A 15,541-nucleotide genomic window follows, 5' to 3' on the forward strand; every position below is an offset into this window, starting at 1 on the left:
GATTTACGAACAGATGGAAACACAAGCAAGATGTATGTAGACATAAAGTTTGGTAAAAACCATTTTATATAGTAGCACAAAAAATGCACTGGTTACAACAACAATAGCATGAAAGCAAAACTTTGGGCCATTTATCCAGACTTTGAGCCCTAAACGTCTTCACTCTGAGGGGGAAATTACATGCAGTACAACAGACAGTACAGAGACATCCACTGGACACAATACACAGAGCCAGGTGAGGTTGTTCTCAGTGATTTATTTATCTGGATTCAACTAACATCTTTCTCTGAGACAGAATTGCTGTGGCAAATAAACAACCTTAAGAGTCACATGCATAAAATGTGAATCACATGAGGCTGAAAGATGACGGTGGAGATGATGAAAAGGGAGGACTTTGTGTCTGTGTGTGTGCGTGCATGCGTGTGTGTAAAGTGTATTGTGCCTTTTAAACGCCCTCAGAGGGGTTATGTTCTTTAAATGACTTTCAGTGCTGATGTTGCTGCACATTGCAGGAAGGTTACTTTATAACAGACTAATGCTGTATCACATATTGCTTGATGCATCATCAGCTGGGATCAGATGAAGGGCAAAGTTGAAACAGCATCACTCTGACGTTGAAGCCTTTTAAACCAGGGATGTCAAATTCATTTTACATCGTGGGCCACAAAGAAGCTACTTTGATCTTAAATGGGCTGGAGCAGTGAAATGACATGATAAATATTAATAATTACTGTAAAGGTTCTGGCAATTCATTGCCCAGACTGGCCTGTAATTATAAAATATAAAGTTTTAATTCAAAACATATTTTATTAAATAACAAATTTATATAGTACATACTGAAAAAATGGGAAATTTCTGTCAATGAATTGTTTATTTATTACTTAATAACTTTAGCATAGTACAAATGGGGGGGGGGGGGGGGGGGGGGGTTCTTCATTAACAGGAAAAGCCACAAAACCTATGAAAATCTATACAGTCATTCACATTTTCCTGACTGGAGTCTTTGCAGGTCAATTCTGGTCCCTGGGCCTTATATTTGACACCCCTGATTTAAACTGTCCTGACATCGCAGCATCATTGTACTGAACTCACCACTGCCTCGTCTGTACACCACATCGCATTTGTTTGCCTGCACAAATGCAGCATTAGGAACATTTCATTTCACTCGTAAAAAGCAAACTTTTCAGATGGATTCTGTCATTGACTTTAAACACATCTCAAGTAGAGCTCAGCCAGCAGCAGTGCTACGGTCCTCCTGGCACCTTCAACCTGTTATTGATCTGTGTAATCGTCCCTGTGTACAGTGTAGTGTATGTGTGCATGCTGTTTACTGGAAAATACAGATTAGAGTGCAAAACTCTGGCATGACTGAATTGCACATCCAAGCTTGAAATAAATATATAAATAAATATATTAAATTTGATTTTGAATAAATAATGGGAGGATAGCGATCTCTCCGTGGCTGCAGTGTAATATCATGCAGTCAGTGGAAACGGCCTGTGTTATTTTAGAGATACCAAACAGCCTTTGTCTGCGTGTGTATCTTATCGCATCCAAAGTGAAATCTGCAATAACACGGGTTCTGCGGCTTGTACGTATTCATGGGGGCAGTAGGGTATTTTGAGTTGGCTGTGTGTGCTGGGTTATGGAGGATGGTTTGGGTGTTTTGTTTTTTGTTTTTTTTCCTTTTAGTGGGTTGGGGGAGGACATAGATAATCTAGCAACAGCACAGAGGCTCAGTTCTTTCTTGAATTATCTCCAGCTACTTCTGCTGGCCAGCGTCAGATAAGAGAGCCACCACTGTGTCTAAGATGGATGATTTATCAAGCAGAGGAGAGACTCTATTATACGAGATGCAGAATAACTTTCAGCAGCGCAGCGTCGTACCTACTGATGTCTAATGTTCAGAGGAGCAGAGACTCCATTTCTTGACATCCATGGATGCTAACACACAAAGAAAAAATCACCTCACTGCCAGATCATTAGCAAAAATACCACTGATTTTCATTGTGCTTTTCTTCTTGTAGCCCACTGTTACTTTAGGCTTGGGTTTAATATTTGATTTCATATGTGGAGGCCATAAATAATAATAATAAGAAAAATAATTCTCTATGTTTTGGGGTGGGGGGGGGGGGGGGGGGGGGGGGTTCTTTAGTGCTAACAGGAAGTGACAGGCTTTGTGAAAACCAACTGTGTAGGCTCTGATGCCGCTTCATCCTTCTTCTTTTTTGGGGGGGACTATACACAGCAGACTTATAACGACCGGGGCAGATGTGCGTGTGCTTGTGCACAGATAAGGGGAAATATTAAATCATTGAGTTTTTCTGCATTGCAAAAAACTCACAAAGTTGCAGCAGATGAAGTCAAGGGTAGATTTGGAGGGGGGGTGTCAGGGCAGCGGTTGTGAATCTGCCACATTAATGATGCTGATGCTGATGTGCTATTACTCTTTCCATGTGTTGAACCCAGAGTGAACCTGTGCCTTGTTGTGTGTCGTTCTAAGGAATTTACCAGGGAAAGGGACTCTTTCTTCTTCTTCTTCTTTACATAGAAATACAGTAATTACAATGCATCTGTCAAACCCCTCCTCTGACTCTTCTCATATTCAATTAGTATTTATACATGTCGTCACAGAGGAACATTTGTGTGTTTTTAAGTGCTAGGGAGAGTGTTAGGTTTCTGATGCTTACTTGTACAGTACAGTTCAGCTCCGAAGCACAGAGGGGTACGTGTGCAACAGCAGTCTCCAAGTGTACGAGTTATGATGGATGACTATAAAATGGACAGAGTAAATGTAGGCAAGAGTCAGTAGTATTGAACTAGCAAGTCAAGTGCATGTGAAACGCCTAAACCAGTTAAATGAACTTAAAGCAAACCAAAATGAAGAAGTTTCCTTCCCTGTCTATGTTTGCGATCGCTCAAAAAGGAAAAATCCACATCAGACGTCTTTGTCCTCGGAGTGGTGTTTTTTTCTTGTGTGTTTTTTTTTTATCCAGGCAGATGATGCGGGCCGTGTCCTTAAATCCATGAGGAATTTCTCAGGGGGGATACGATGTGCAGATCCAGCCCCATTTGTCTTTTATTTCCTCTTTTTTTTTTCTTTTGAATTTGAGGTGGATATTTCTTAAAACGCTTGTTTGGCTGAATCCGCTGTCTGTATGCTTTTTTTTCTTCTTCGTATTGTGCTGTCTCTTTTGTTAGGCTGTCCTCAGCGGACCATTGTTCACCACCGCCCCCCCTGCCACCCCACCAACCCTGCGAGGCGTCCTTTGCTGTTGTCTCCTCTGCACATCGGTGGCAGACCTGACAAATATCTGCTGCCTTTTTGCTATAATCTGTGCTTTAATACAATACATTATGTACTGTTTTGGTCCATATTTTTTAAACAAAAAATGTCAGATTGAGTCAAGAGGATTAAGTCCCTCTTTAAAGGCCCCCCACCTCCTTTTTTTCCTTTTCCTCATGGTTAAGATGTGAGCACTTATCGAGAAGCTTAACCGTTTTCTCCCTTCTCAGCTCAGAGGCCAGCCACCTGCAATGGAAAGGATTAAGACGGGTTGAGAAAAAGATCACCAAGGCTTAATTTAATCTCAGTAAACCTGTTTATTTCCTTGGCGACATTTAATAATGGACAGCAGCTAATTGGACTTTAATAGAGGGGCACTGAAAATGACTGAATGGCGTATCAGGAAACATTAATGATAAATGCTCCTTTTACAGGCTAACCAGGCGAGATCAGGTGATGCTAACCTCCTAAATTCACCTTATTTGTAAATGAAGCTTGCCAGTGAACAAAAGGTTGAGCTCAGTAACAACTCTTGGCTCAGTAAGCGCAGACTTACTGTGGCGGGAACACAGTCAGATCTCCACATTGGGGTCCGTGAATCCCTTTTTTCCCTCGTTTACAAGGACGGGTTTCTCTGTTCTCGTGTGCCAAACGAGTATCTGGTGAGAAAAAAAACAGCATGGAGATAAACAAGCAGGAACATTAGTGACATGCCGCTCCCTTAATGCACCCATTCAGTCTGCTCCCCGGTCAGCTCCCACTCCGCCTCATCTTCTTCAAAAACATTCAATTTCCCTTATAGCTCCAGCCCCCCCACCTATGTGCAAAGAGCTACTTGAGTGTGAACCCTGCATTAGAAGGGAGTGACAGGAGACCACAGGAGTGCTTCATCTTACAAATATGATGAAGCCCACTGAGTTTAGCGTGTGTAAAAGAGTTCTCTCCTTGCCATGGGGTTAATGGCTACCACCGAATGACAGCCTAGTTTTAAAAAATGTTTTCACACCACAGTTTGTGTAAGCTCCTTGCCTTTTGTGGTGCAGCTCTCTGCACACTTCTTCCGGGTGTACTATTGTTGCTATCGGGCCTTTACACTGGCTTGGTTTTGGCCCACAGAGAGCATACAAACATCCAGGAAAAGGACGGCAAAAGAAAAACAGGGAGAGAGAAGAAACTGTAGGTGTCAATCTCATGTTCTCCCCCCTCCTCCCCCCTCCTCACCTCTTCTCTCCTCTCCACTGTGCTGGAACCCTTCCTCCTTTCATCTTGCCGCAGCGTTGGTCATGAATTATGCATTGGGCTCGTGTGAGATACGCCAGGAGTCCACTCCCACTTTGCTCAGGTGTGTGTGTGTCTGTATGTGTGCGCAGGGGGGGTTAATTATCAAACCTGCATCTGAAGTGGTAGATTATGAGGAAGAGAGATGCCTGAGCACGAATTTCCATCTTTTTTTTGTCTCCCCCTCACCCTTTCGCTCCCGCCCTTCAGTCCGTCCCTGCACTCATCTGTAATCAGCGTGACACCCCGACGTCCCCGCTTCTCCATCGACTCCAATTCCGTTCTCTCGGCCCTCCTCTGAATCCCCTCTTTTCATTTGGCCCTCTGAATGGCAGAGAAAAACAGGGGGGAAAACTGGCCCTTCCTTTCTCTTCTTTCACTCTCTCTACATGTATCTGTATTTGTGTGTGTGCGTCTATTTGTGCGCGTGTGTGGGGGTGGTTGTGGTGTGGATATTGGCTAGCTCAAGCCCTCTGGCTGACTCCCCATTGCCCTGAGAGAGTGAAGTGACCCAGACCACTGGCCATAAGCAGGAATGGTGGAACGGGTACTGAGAAAAAATTGTGTTGCTGCTGCTGCTGTTAGCCTCAAGCTACTGACTCAAGTGTGCGTGTGTGGATGTGCAAGAGAGCACGAGGGCAGCATGGGAAATATAATCAATGATTTCCAACTTTTTTGCAACAGCCTTAAACTTATAGACACTCTGACCATTAGAAAATCATCAGGTTTTTTCATGAAATACATCACCTTCTGACTCTCAAAGAGGACTAGGATTTTTTTTATTTTCCCCCAGAGAGAGGGATTGGGGGTGAGGGCTCAGTCAATTAAGTTTGTTTATTCTAAATCCAAAAGCCAGGAGCCAGTTGGCTTATCTTTAGCTCAAAGGCTGGAAGGAAAGAAACAGCAGCTCTAAAATGTCATATATAAGTAAGCATGTGCACTAAAATGTCAAACTTTTTCTTTAATAATTAATAAGACCTCTCTTATGAAGGAGACTTTCTGTGTTTTGTTGCTATGAACAGCTTCTCTGACGCTCTCGATTATTTATAGAAAGTCACACTCTCATTGCTAATGCTTTTATTTTTTCTGCATAATCACAACAGTTTGGCTCCAATAGTGTTAAGCAGCAAAAAGAGAGGGAAAAAATTACTATTACATAACTTGTGAAAACTAATAATAATTCTCTTTGTTGCCGACCATGGTGCTCAGCAGGGGGCTTGATTTTAACGCTGCGAGAAAACATATTGTGGATTTCTTTCCACTCTTTCTTCTTAGCCTAAATGATTGGTGAAATTCATTTAGTGGGATGATTCAGCACTTAAAAACATATAAACTTGTCAAGGCGGGTTATGCACAGGCATAATGGTTCTATGGAGCGGGGATTCCCATGATGCACTGAGTGTTTCTTCACTCACCTCTTTTCACTCTATGTGTTTATACACCGCTTTGCATTTAATCATTAACTATTATTAAAATTTGTCTCCCTTCCACAGTGTGTCTTCTCTCCTTCCTCCCTCCCTTCACCCCTTCCCCAGCCTGGTTCTGCTGGATGCTGCTAAAAGGGAGTTTTTCCTCCCTGCTGTCACCAATGGCTTTCTCATAGGGGTTGTCTGATTGTTGGGATTTTCTCCATAATAATGTAGCATCTTTACCTTAAAATATAAAGTGCCTTGCAGTAACCATTGTTGTGATTTAGCACTATATAAAAAAATGTATTGAATCTATAGAAGTCAAGTGGACACACAAATACCATAAACCTGGTCCAGTCCAAAAAGGGCTAGGCAGCGCCTTTACCACCTCCGACAACTGAGGACCCCCCCACCCCCAGCATCTAGAAGCATCCATAAGTGACTGAGACAGGACTTATTCTTAACACATCCCAGCCCGACTCTTCTCAGCCTCACTACAGCACTAGACACTTTAATACCCACCTGCACAATGTACATTTTTCAGATTTTCAATTTAAAATTTCCAGACTGTCTTATTTATTTAATTCACTTAATGTACATAATTCACTTACTTGCTGCATATAATGCTACTTACTGCACATAATGTCCTTCTGTATATGTTCTCTCTTTTTGCACAGTTGAGGAGTGTGTCAGGCTACATTTCACTGCGTGTTGTACTCGTATAACTATGCATGTGACAAATAAAGAATCTTGAATCTTAATGGCCAGTAGGAGGCGACTCCGTTGGTGTCAAATATAAGTGCAGTTGTCTGGGAATGTGACCCTTCAACTGCTTTTGATACTGTGCAGAATTCTTATCCCACCCGTATTTCCTTTCTTTTAGGTTTGCAAGGAAAATTGGAAATAGGTGCAGCGATTTATTCGGTTAGGGGCTTTTTTATGTTTGAATGATTCACAAGTCAGTAAAATGTCTTTAAAAAAAAGCAAACAAAAAAAGTTGAAAATCTGAAAATCATTAGGATTGACAATGAAAAAAACCCCAAAAACTTTTAAAAGTGTTCAGAAGTCCTGGGGAACTATTGGTGATGACCACTTGACCAATAGCTACAAAAAATGAAGAAAAACCCACTATGTAAGGCTAGCTCCTTGGAAGCACAATACTGCATGATTGGTATGCAAACGATGCATGGCAGACCTGACCACATGGTTCACTTTGTTACAATCTTATTCTCGGTTGCTGTTCTCGGTAACATTCCTTGGCTGCAGCTTTTCAGTTGCCAGCTACACACACCAATAACAACAACTCAAGACCCAGTACAGACTTAAATGCAGGGGAGGCGTGATGAGCTGAGGCAGCTCCGGTGTGTTAGCCTCCCAGCAGCGGCGCTACAGACCGCGCCCTGCCACATGATACTTTATAGTCTTGAAAACTGGATACCAAATATATTTTGTACTATGCTGTTGCCATTAGAATCAAAAACGGAGTATGAAGCCAGCTTAGCGTTAGTGTCGTTATTTTATAATGCTATGGTAAGTTGTGATAAGTACATTTACATCAAGTACAGGTTTGTGGTCCTTTACATGAGTTTTTTCCATTTCGCTTTTTATGTTACACCATTATTCCACAACATTTCAAATCATGTGGTTCCGAGCCTGTAAAGCTTGTGACCCTTTACATGGAAAAAAAAGCAGAGTGGTGTTTAAGGCTCTCTGTCTTGTAGGATTTTAAATCCTCACAAACAGTGAAGCAAATCCCTGAAATACAAACCGCTCAAGGCAAGCTGCTTAACATCAGTAAACATGTGAAAAACTAACCCCAAAAAACAAGGAAATTACCTTAGTGCAATTGGCCGCTTTCGGCTCCAGGTCGTTGAGTGTGACAAGCTCCCGGAGCAAGCTGCTCTCCTGGTAACCTCCCTTCACCCCGCGAAGCTTAAAATACGCCTGTGGCTTGAAGAGGATGAGCCTCAGGTTGATGGCAAAGCCAGCCATGTCGATGGCAAAGGGCCGATGGGGGTCAAACACCGTCTTCCAGCCATAGACCTTACCGGCTGCATTGACCTTGGGGGATTCGTACCTCAAGCCACCCACAAAGGCCACAGGCCACACAGAAACCTTCCGAGTAGATCTCATCTAGCGAGAGGAGAGAGGGGGGAAGAAACAGACAAGGGAAGACAGCAAATTAGTCAACTGAAAAACCATACATGACAGCGAAACAGTATTTGAGCATCAGCCGCTGGCTTTACAGCAGAGCACGGACAGAGGCTTTTTAGAGCTGCTGCTGCTATTCATTCTGAAAGAATATTGACCAAGCTATTGTGGCCTGCGAAGCTGACATGCTGTCAGATGAAGGCAGATCACACACACTGTTCAACAGCTGCCCTACAATGAGATAATTAGGCATCTAAAGCAAGTAAGCGCGGGGCAGTGCCAAGAGGGCTTGAAGTAGCAGAGCCATTAGAGCAAGTGGCCCTGGTAGCTGGATGGCTGAGGAAATTCTTTAAGGCGCAGAGCCACCATTTTCTTCTTCTTCTTCTTTTTTTCTTTAACCCCCCCATCCTTTAATCTTCCAGCATCAAACGATTTTGCCGCCCTCTTCTTTGTCTGCTGCTCAGCGAGTCTTCGCTATTCTAGAAAGAGCTGCTGCAGCCATAAAAGGTACGGTTTTATAATGAGGGAAGAGGAAGGTTTAGAAACAGCAAAGTCATTTAATCAAACTCAATGCAGCAGAAATAATGATGCCGGTGCCTCTCCATAGGAAGGCCAAATTTAAAATAAAGGTGTATGTGTGTCTGTAAGATAGAGCGCCTCCGTGCATAGATGATAGGAGAACACATGGAGGCAATATCTATAACCATATGCTCCCCGTCAGAACAGAACATGAAATATGTCTCCACATAAGGACCAAGCCCATCATATCTTAATGACGTTATATAGTACATTATTACCCCGAGAGCACTTCACTCTCATACAGGGTGCAGACGTGCTTGTGGCTCCTATAGTTGTCAAAAGTGGAATGGGAGGTAGAGCCTTCAGCTCTCAGGCTCGTCTCCTGAGGAACAAGCTTCCAATTTGGGTTTGGCAGATGGCTGCTCTCTCTGAGTCTGGTTCTGCTTGAGGTTTGTTCTTGTTATAAAGACCCCCTCTTCTCCACTCCCAAGCAAGTGCTTGCTCACACGGGAACAGTGGGTTTTCCTCTATAATGCTGTACGATCTTTATGTCTGAGGCACTGAAATGACTGCTGTTCCAACATTGCACTATATTAATACAATATAGCTGAATTATCCACCCAAGCTTACTTGTCTAAGTGTATATTTGTAGATTGTGATTTTGTGCAAATCACATGCAAATATCGCAGTGCGCATGAGTTGCTGCGTCAGGTTGGTGTGTGATCTGATGGGCTGCTGCGCGAAGAGCTTGGGTGATCAGAGAGAAGTGGTTTGAACAGCATGAAGCAGCCCGGGGGCTTATGGGAATGATTGGATTTGAGCTTCGGGGGAAACGACTGTTCGACTCACCCAGATAAGCTTGGGCTGTCTGTACTATCTTAATGAGCTCTGTAAATTAAAAGCTTACATGCATGTGCGTATATGATAGTGATAATTTATACTGAGGGGGTGTATATTTTTGTAGCTTGTTGTGTATCAGAGAGTTGCATTTTTTGCTACGCTTAAGGGGCTTTGCCTCAAAGCCGAGATTAAATGACATTATCCTGCCTTTTTATCAACAGGGTTTTGTTGGAAAAACAACATTTAAGGGAAATTCTGTAGTTTCCGGTCTCCAAATTGTTGCTTGATTCTTTCCCGGTTTACACTTAATAAATGAATCTTAACTCTGAGGCTTCACTCACGCGTGGAAGGGATTTTCATGCTAAATTTTTTTTTTTCCTGCTTAGGGGGTGGGATCACTCCCAACGTCATCTCACAACAATGCCTGGGCTGGACCTTTTGATATCACACTCGAACACAGAGAGTAGTCAGGTAGACCATAATGGAAACAGATGCCATGACACTGTTGTTAAACGTAGCGAGCTGATGTCACTATTGTAGATCGGAAGTGTTTCGGAAGCAGTTGAGGAAGCTTGTTGCAGCTGGGAAGAGTGTTCTTTCGATTACATGGTTAATGCTGTGAACAACAGTTTTATCTTGAACTACCACAACACTACAGGAAGGATGTAATCCACTGTTTCTATGATGTTAGTCCTGTGATCGATGCCACCACCGTGCCTACCGCCCACTGTGCACCATTATCACTTTTTATATTTCATCAGCTGGTCAGGTGTGAAGATTTGGGAGTGAGAATAGGCTGTTCCTTAATAAACATCTGAGTTTGAGTCTTAAAAGCTGCTGTTCTGTCCTGAAGATAGTCCCAACTTTTGCTTGTTTTTTCCCACTTTTACAGTCCGGCCACAAGTAAAGTTATCCATCATCTTGCCCAAAAAATACCTGCCTGCTTCCCTTTCCTAACTGTATAACTCAAAACAATAGGAAACAAGCAATGAATCAGGCTCTTTACAGGCAGCGTGAAGAGGTTTGTCACTTTCCCCATCTACACAGACCATGTGAAAATGAGAACGCCTGCTGCTTCTGTTGGGAATATCAGCTGGAGTAAAGTAGCACAAATCCCTCTTTAGCCGGCAGCCAAGCAAATGAAAATGCAACCAAGTCCCCCCTCACCCCCACCCTGCCTCATTCTGGTGAATATGATGTATCTATACAGCTTTTCTTTTCTTTTTTCTCTTCATTGATGTTTTAGTTTGTGACTGGTTGCCAATGTGTGCATTTAAGCTTCGTGTTTGAGTGCAGAATTGTTGACAGCAGGGAAAAAAAAAACCAAGAGCCCCAAACTCTAGCAGAGAAAAGAAGGCAAGCATCCAGATGCATTAATCAATCCTTAAGGGTGCAGAGAAGATAACAGAAACAGAAGGGTCATCCACTGCTGCAGCTGGTAGTGTCTGTGGATTAAGTTCTTTTGTTTTTTGTTTCTTTCTTTGATCCAAACAATAGAAATGCGCATAGTTAAATCTACATAGTACATAGTTGAGTTTTGGAATCCTGTTCATTTCATTAGAAAATCTATCCTCATTATATGATTCAAATTACACAACCAACAATAAAGAAAATCAATGCGACACATTGGCTTGCATATGCAACCAGCATTCTATCTGATGTTCAAATTAGTTCAATGAATGAGTTCACCTTTAGCTAACATAGAGATTTTTTCAGTATGTCTTTATTATTTGGGTTGTTTGTTGTGAGAATAAATGCATTTTTCAAATCCCCAGTAGTCAAATATAATGGTAAGACTGATGTGTCTGGATGTTATATTTTTGTCAATATCATCCAGCTCTGTTAAACTGCTGGTTTGCTCCTTTCTCTTGGATTTAAGTGGCCGACAGCCTGCCTGACAGCTAAATTGGAGAAAAGTCTTAACAATATCATAGTAAACAGTAAATAGGTTTCTCTTTTTTTGGAGCTTGGGAATAAAGCACATCTCATGAGGTCTCAATAATATACTGTATGTAGGTCTTTACTGTGGTACATGAATTTTTCATAAAGTTTTCATTAAGCCTTGACCTAAAAACTAGGCTCTTAATAACAGTCTGTATGCACCAAAGTCTGCCAAAGTAACTGCTGCTGGAATGAAAGACTGAGATTGAATTCAGATACCGGCTATGTGTCGGTGGCAGTAATGGCAGTGTCCTCTATAGCAGCTGATGACAATGACTTTACCCTGCTGCCACAGAGCATTGTGTCTGAAGTGTACCGTGTCTGTGTCAGTCTGAGCTAGCTGAGGTGAATTGCTGTTGCTTGTTGATATACATTTTCCCTGCTGCTTTAAAAGAACTGCATGCAAGCGTGTTTGGCAGTCATCTGTTATGTAGTCTTTTGTGATGTAGTCTTTTTAGATGCTAGCTGCTTTTTGGGTTAATGTCTTGTTTTTGTATGTTTGACTAATATTTGAAACACCGCATTTAAATGTACACTAAAAGATCTAATCGTCCAATTACACGGTAGCAACTCAGTACATGTAGGCATGTAGACCAAACTGAGCATCAGAATGGGGAAGAAAGGTGATTTATGGGACTATTAATGTGGCATAGTTGTTGGTGACAGACAGGTTGGTTGGGGTATTTTAGAAACTGCTGGTCTGCTGGGATTTTTCCAAACAAAAAACTGCAAATGGTCCATAGAAGAGAAAATACACCAGTGTGATGCAGTTGAAAATGTCTTGTTGATGCCAAAGGTCAGAGAAAAATAGGCAGACTGTTTCAAACTGATAGGAAGACAACATTAACTCAAATATCCACTTACATACCATACCACATATACCAGATATTACGCAATCCAGGTGTACAGAAAAGCATTTCTGAATGCACAACACATCAAAACCTTCAAGCAAACAGTTATTAGCAGCAGAAGACCACACCGAGTGTCACAGGTCATATGGTCTGACTACAGTTGAACAATAGAAGATTAGAAGATTGGAAAAACATTGCCCGGTGCAAGCATGGATCATCGAAAAGTGGATGTGCAGTTGAAAATTACAAAATCTCTGAGGAAGCTTCCAGTATTGAATCTATGCCACGAACAATTATGGCAAAACCAGGTGTAACCCAGTACCAGCAATGTGTACCTAATAAAGTGTAAGGTTAGTCTAAATCTCAGTGACATTAACAATGTTAGTTTGTAAAAGACAGGAGAACTTGGGTTTTCATGATATTTCAAAGTACAACTTGTGTATTGCAGTATTGCGCTGCCAATTAGTAAATGCAAATGATTCACTGCTTTTTAGATTTTTTTCATGGTGAAGGGGTCACCCATGTGTCTACCTGTTGAGTCCCTGTTTAATAACATTTGCCATCTTTACTGCAGTAATAGCCAACTCTCCATGCCCTGTCTATCTTACTGTCACCTCTTTTTTTGTTCATTCTTTTCTGTGTTGCCTTTCCCTCTCCATGACTCTCTCCGTGCCCCTTGGGGCCATTACTCTGGACCATAAATAGGCCCGTTGGAGGTGATGGAGAGCCTTTGAGCGAGACCAAACGCTTTGGCTGATTCCCAGGGAAAGGTAATGACAGGCCCCGTCAATACCAGCGCTCCATTTACTACGGCCCCTGTCGGCACTACTAACAAGACTTGAGGCACATACTCGGAGGACCTAGACCGTGTCCGCTCAGGTAATTCAACTGATGTCAAGATGGATGGCCTGAGATGTACTAATTACATGCCCAAACTTCTCTCAACTGGCTTCAGATACCAACTGTGCTTGTTAAGAGTTTAAAGTACTTCAACTAAGAATTTATGGTTCAAATCCGCCCACGGCTCACCACCTCTCCTCTAACAGTGAGTATATACAACACAGATAGATAATATATGACACTCCATGCAGTATATCAAGAATTATTTTATATAGAACTTAAAAATGTCCAGTTTCCTTTTTCTCTAAAGAATACACATTGTATGCCATGTACAAAAGCACAGACACAATATATTGCTCACATAACTATTTAAAGGTGCAATCAGTTATTTTTAATGCAGTGCATAAAATGATTTTAATACATTGTTAAGAATTCCAGTCATTCCTCTGATAGCTGAATGGCTTCTGAGCTTTAAGGCCTTTCTTATTCCCCCTGAAATACCCATCATCAACTCTGCACGTGGTTAGTGTTTCGGAAACTCAAGTGGAGCATCTGATAGATTAATGGAGCTTGAGAGTAACAGATTTTTTTTATAACTAGATAAGAGCTGGCAGCATATTTGCCAAGTTGGTGAAAGTGCTGCGACTGCCCCACCAAACATGAATATTAGGGACGATTTTAAAATGATATCACATTTTGGTCTGAGTACACGGATAGTGTATGTTTGAACGAAAACCTACATCTGCAAATGTACTTGCACTGATATTTTTAAGAACAATTACTCAGTTAGCTTCATGGAGTTGTCATGAAGCCTATCTCATGGAGAGAGGCAGGGGTACACCCTGGACAGGTGACCAATCTGTCTCGGAGTAAAAACAGAGAGACAGGCAATCATTCACACTCTTGGACAGTTCAGATTCATGAACTAACTATATGTGTTTGGACTGTGGGTGGAAGCCAGAGTACACAGAGACAACCAGCAGTCTGGAGACAGTTAAAGCTGGATTGGCTTTTCTGCTTAGCTTTCAAACTATAAGTTCTCTTCATGTTCATATTGGGGGTGTGGGCTGTACGCTTTCTGATTCCTGCCCACAAACAACGTGTATGTGTCCTCAACTTTGTTATGTTTATTACAATTCAGCCACTGACCTCCTCAAACAGCTCCAGGCTGTATGTGTTATCATCATCAGCAAAGTAGACGATTCCCGGCTGGCTGTTGTTGGCGTTGAACGTCTCCCTCAACCACCGCAAGGCCAGATTCCGCTGCATAGTCCCTCTTGGAATTCTGGGATCCCGAGTGTCACCTCGCAGCTTATAGTTCCTGGGTGTCTCTACATTGAGGTGGGTGTAGTTTAGTCCCGTTTCTCGGAGGAGTCGTGTGACAAGAGCCGTTCTCCTTTGGGAATCCTCCACCAAGATCCAGTGCAGGTTGGGGACATGGAGGAAGGTGTTTGCTAGCCGTGTCAGCTCAGCTTTCTGGACGGGCCGGCTATATGTGGGGGTGATGATGTGGATTGTGGGCAGCACATCGGACCAGGGCGGAGGCCGCGTGTACACATACTCTGTCCTCACCACCTCCACAATGTCCTTATCTGAGGCACAGTATTCCTTGGAGTCCTGCGCCTGGCCACCTGCCTCCCTCTTGCCCTCGACGCCATCATCTGTAGATGTGGGGATAAGAAGACATGTAAGGCATTAGTGTAACCTTGAGCTGCTTTTTCTATATTTGCCTCAGGTGACTTAAACCCAATGGGGGTAAAGTGTACCTGAGAGCCGGTGGTGGCGGACTGCAAGCCTCTCTGGAATGATAAAGATCTCTTTTACTAGGTGGTGACAGGCTGCAAAAAGCGAAAGCAGGCACCGTGAGAGGATAACACAGCTGATGGACAGAGAGACAGTGCAAGACGAGGGAGGGATGAGCCCTGCTATTCCCCCGGTGTTGCCTTTGGGCTTTTCTTTTTAAAGGAAGAAAAAAGGCATGTATGTAAATGCGGTAGACATGCCTTTTCCACCACAGACTCTCTCATCCCCTGCCATTCCCCATCTGCCATGCAAAGTATTATCTTCATAGTCAGGAGCTGCTAAATGATGTCCTAGCACTAGACCGGGGGTGTCAAACACAAGGCATGGGGACCAGAATCAGTTGAACAAAGACTCTAATCCGGCCTGCTGGATGTCTTTGGAGAATTTCATTATCTTGTAGAAAAACTGAGGTGTATTGTTGAAATTGCTCTTCTTCTTCTTATATTAAAAATATCTCAGGGTTTAAGTGTGTAGTTAAAGTTTTTTACACTAAGACAAAAGTGAGTTTCACTGGTCTGGCCCACTTTAGATCACACTGAGCTGTATGTGGCCCATCAATTGAGTTTGATATCCCTGCTCTAGACCCAGTGTTCACAGTTCAAATGTATTCAACTTCAGAGAGA

At 42.6% G+C, this 15,541-nt stretch overlaps 1 protein-coding gene across 3 annotated transcripts in view; it reads right to left on the reverse strand.

Annotated features, from left to right (window-relative positions):
* Positions 1–2,123: 2,123 nt before the first annotated feature.
* Positions 2,124–15,541, reverse strand: part of LOC134641006 (galactosylgalactosylxylosylprotein 3-beta-glucuronosyltransferase 1) — an 86,229-nt gene continuing 72,811 nt past the window's right edge. For 2 of the 3 annotated variants that reach the window (XM_063493165.1, XM_063493164.1), the window contains exons 5-9: positions 14,882–14,953; positions 14,265–14,776; positions 7,810–8,106; positions 3,843–3,945; positions 2,124–3,532 (exon numbers count right to left, since the gene is read on the reverse strand). In XM_063493165.1, coding sequence (XP_063349235.1) covers positions 3,859–3,945; positions 7,810–8,106; positions 14,265–14,776; positions 14,882–14,953 — 968 coding nt within the window. In that variant the 3' untranslated portion in view covers positions 2,124–3,532; positions 3,843–3,858. The remainder of the gene's footprint in view (positions 3,533–3,842; positions 3,946–7,809; positions 8,107–14,264; positions 14,777–14,881; positions 14,954–15,541) is intronic. The other variant, XM_063493166.1, reaches the window with a different exon arrangement.

This window comes from Pelmatolapia mariae, linkage group LG14 (genome assembly GCF_036321145.2).
Source record: "Pelmatolapia mariae isolate MD_Pm_ZW linkage group LG14, Pm_UMD_F_2, whole genome shotgun sequence".
Taxonomy (NCBI): domain Eukaryota; kingdom Metazoa; phylum Chordata; class Actinopteri; order Cichliformes; family Cichlidae; genus Pelmatolapia; species Pelmatolapia mariae.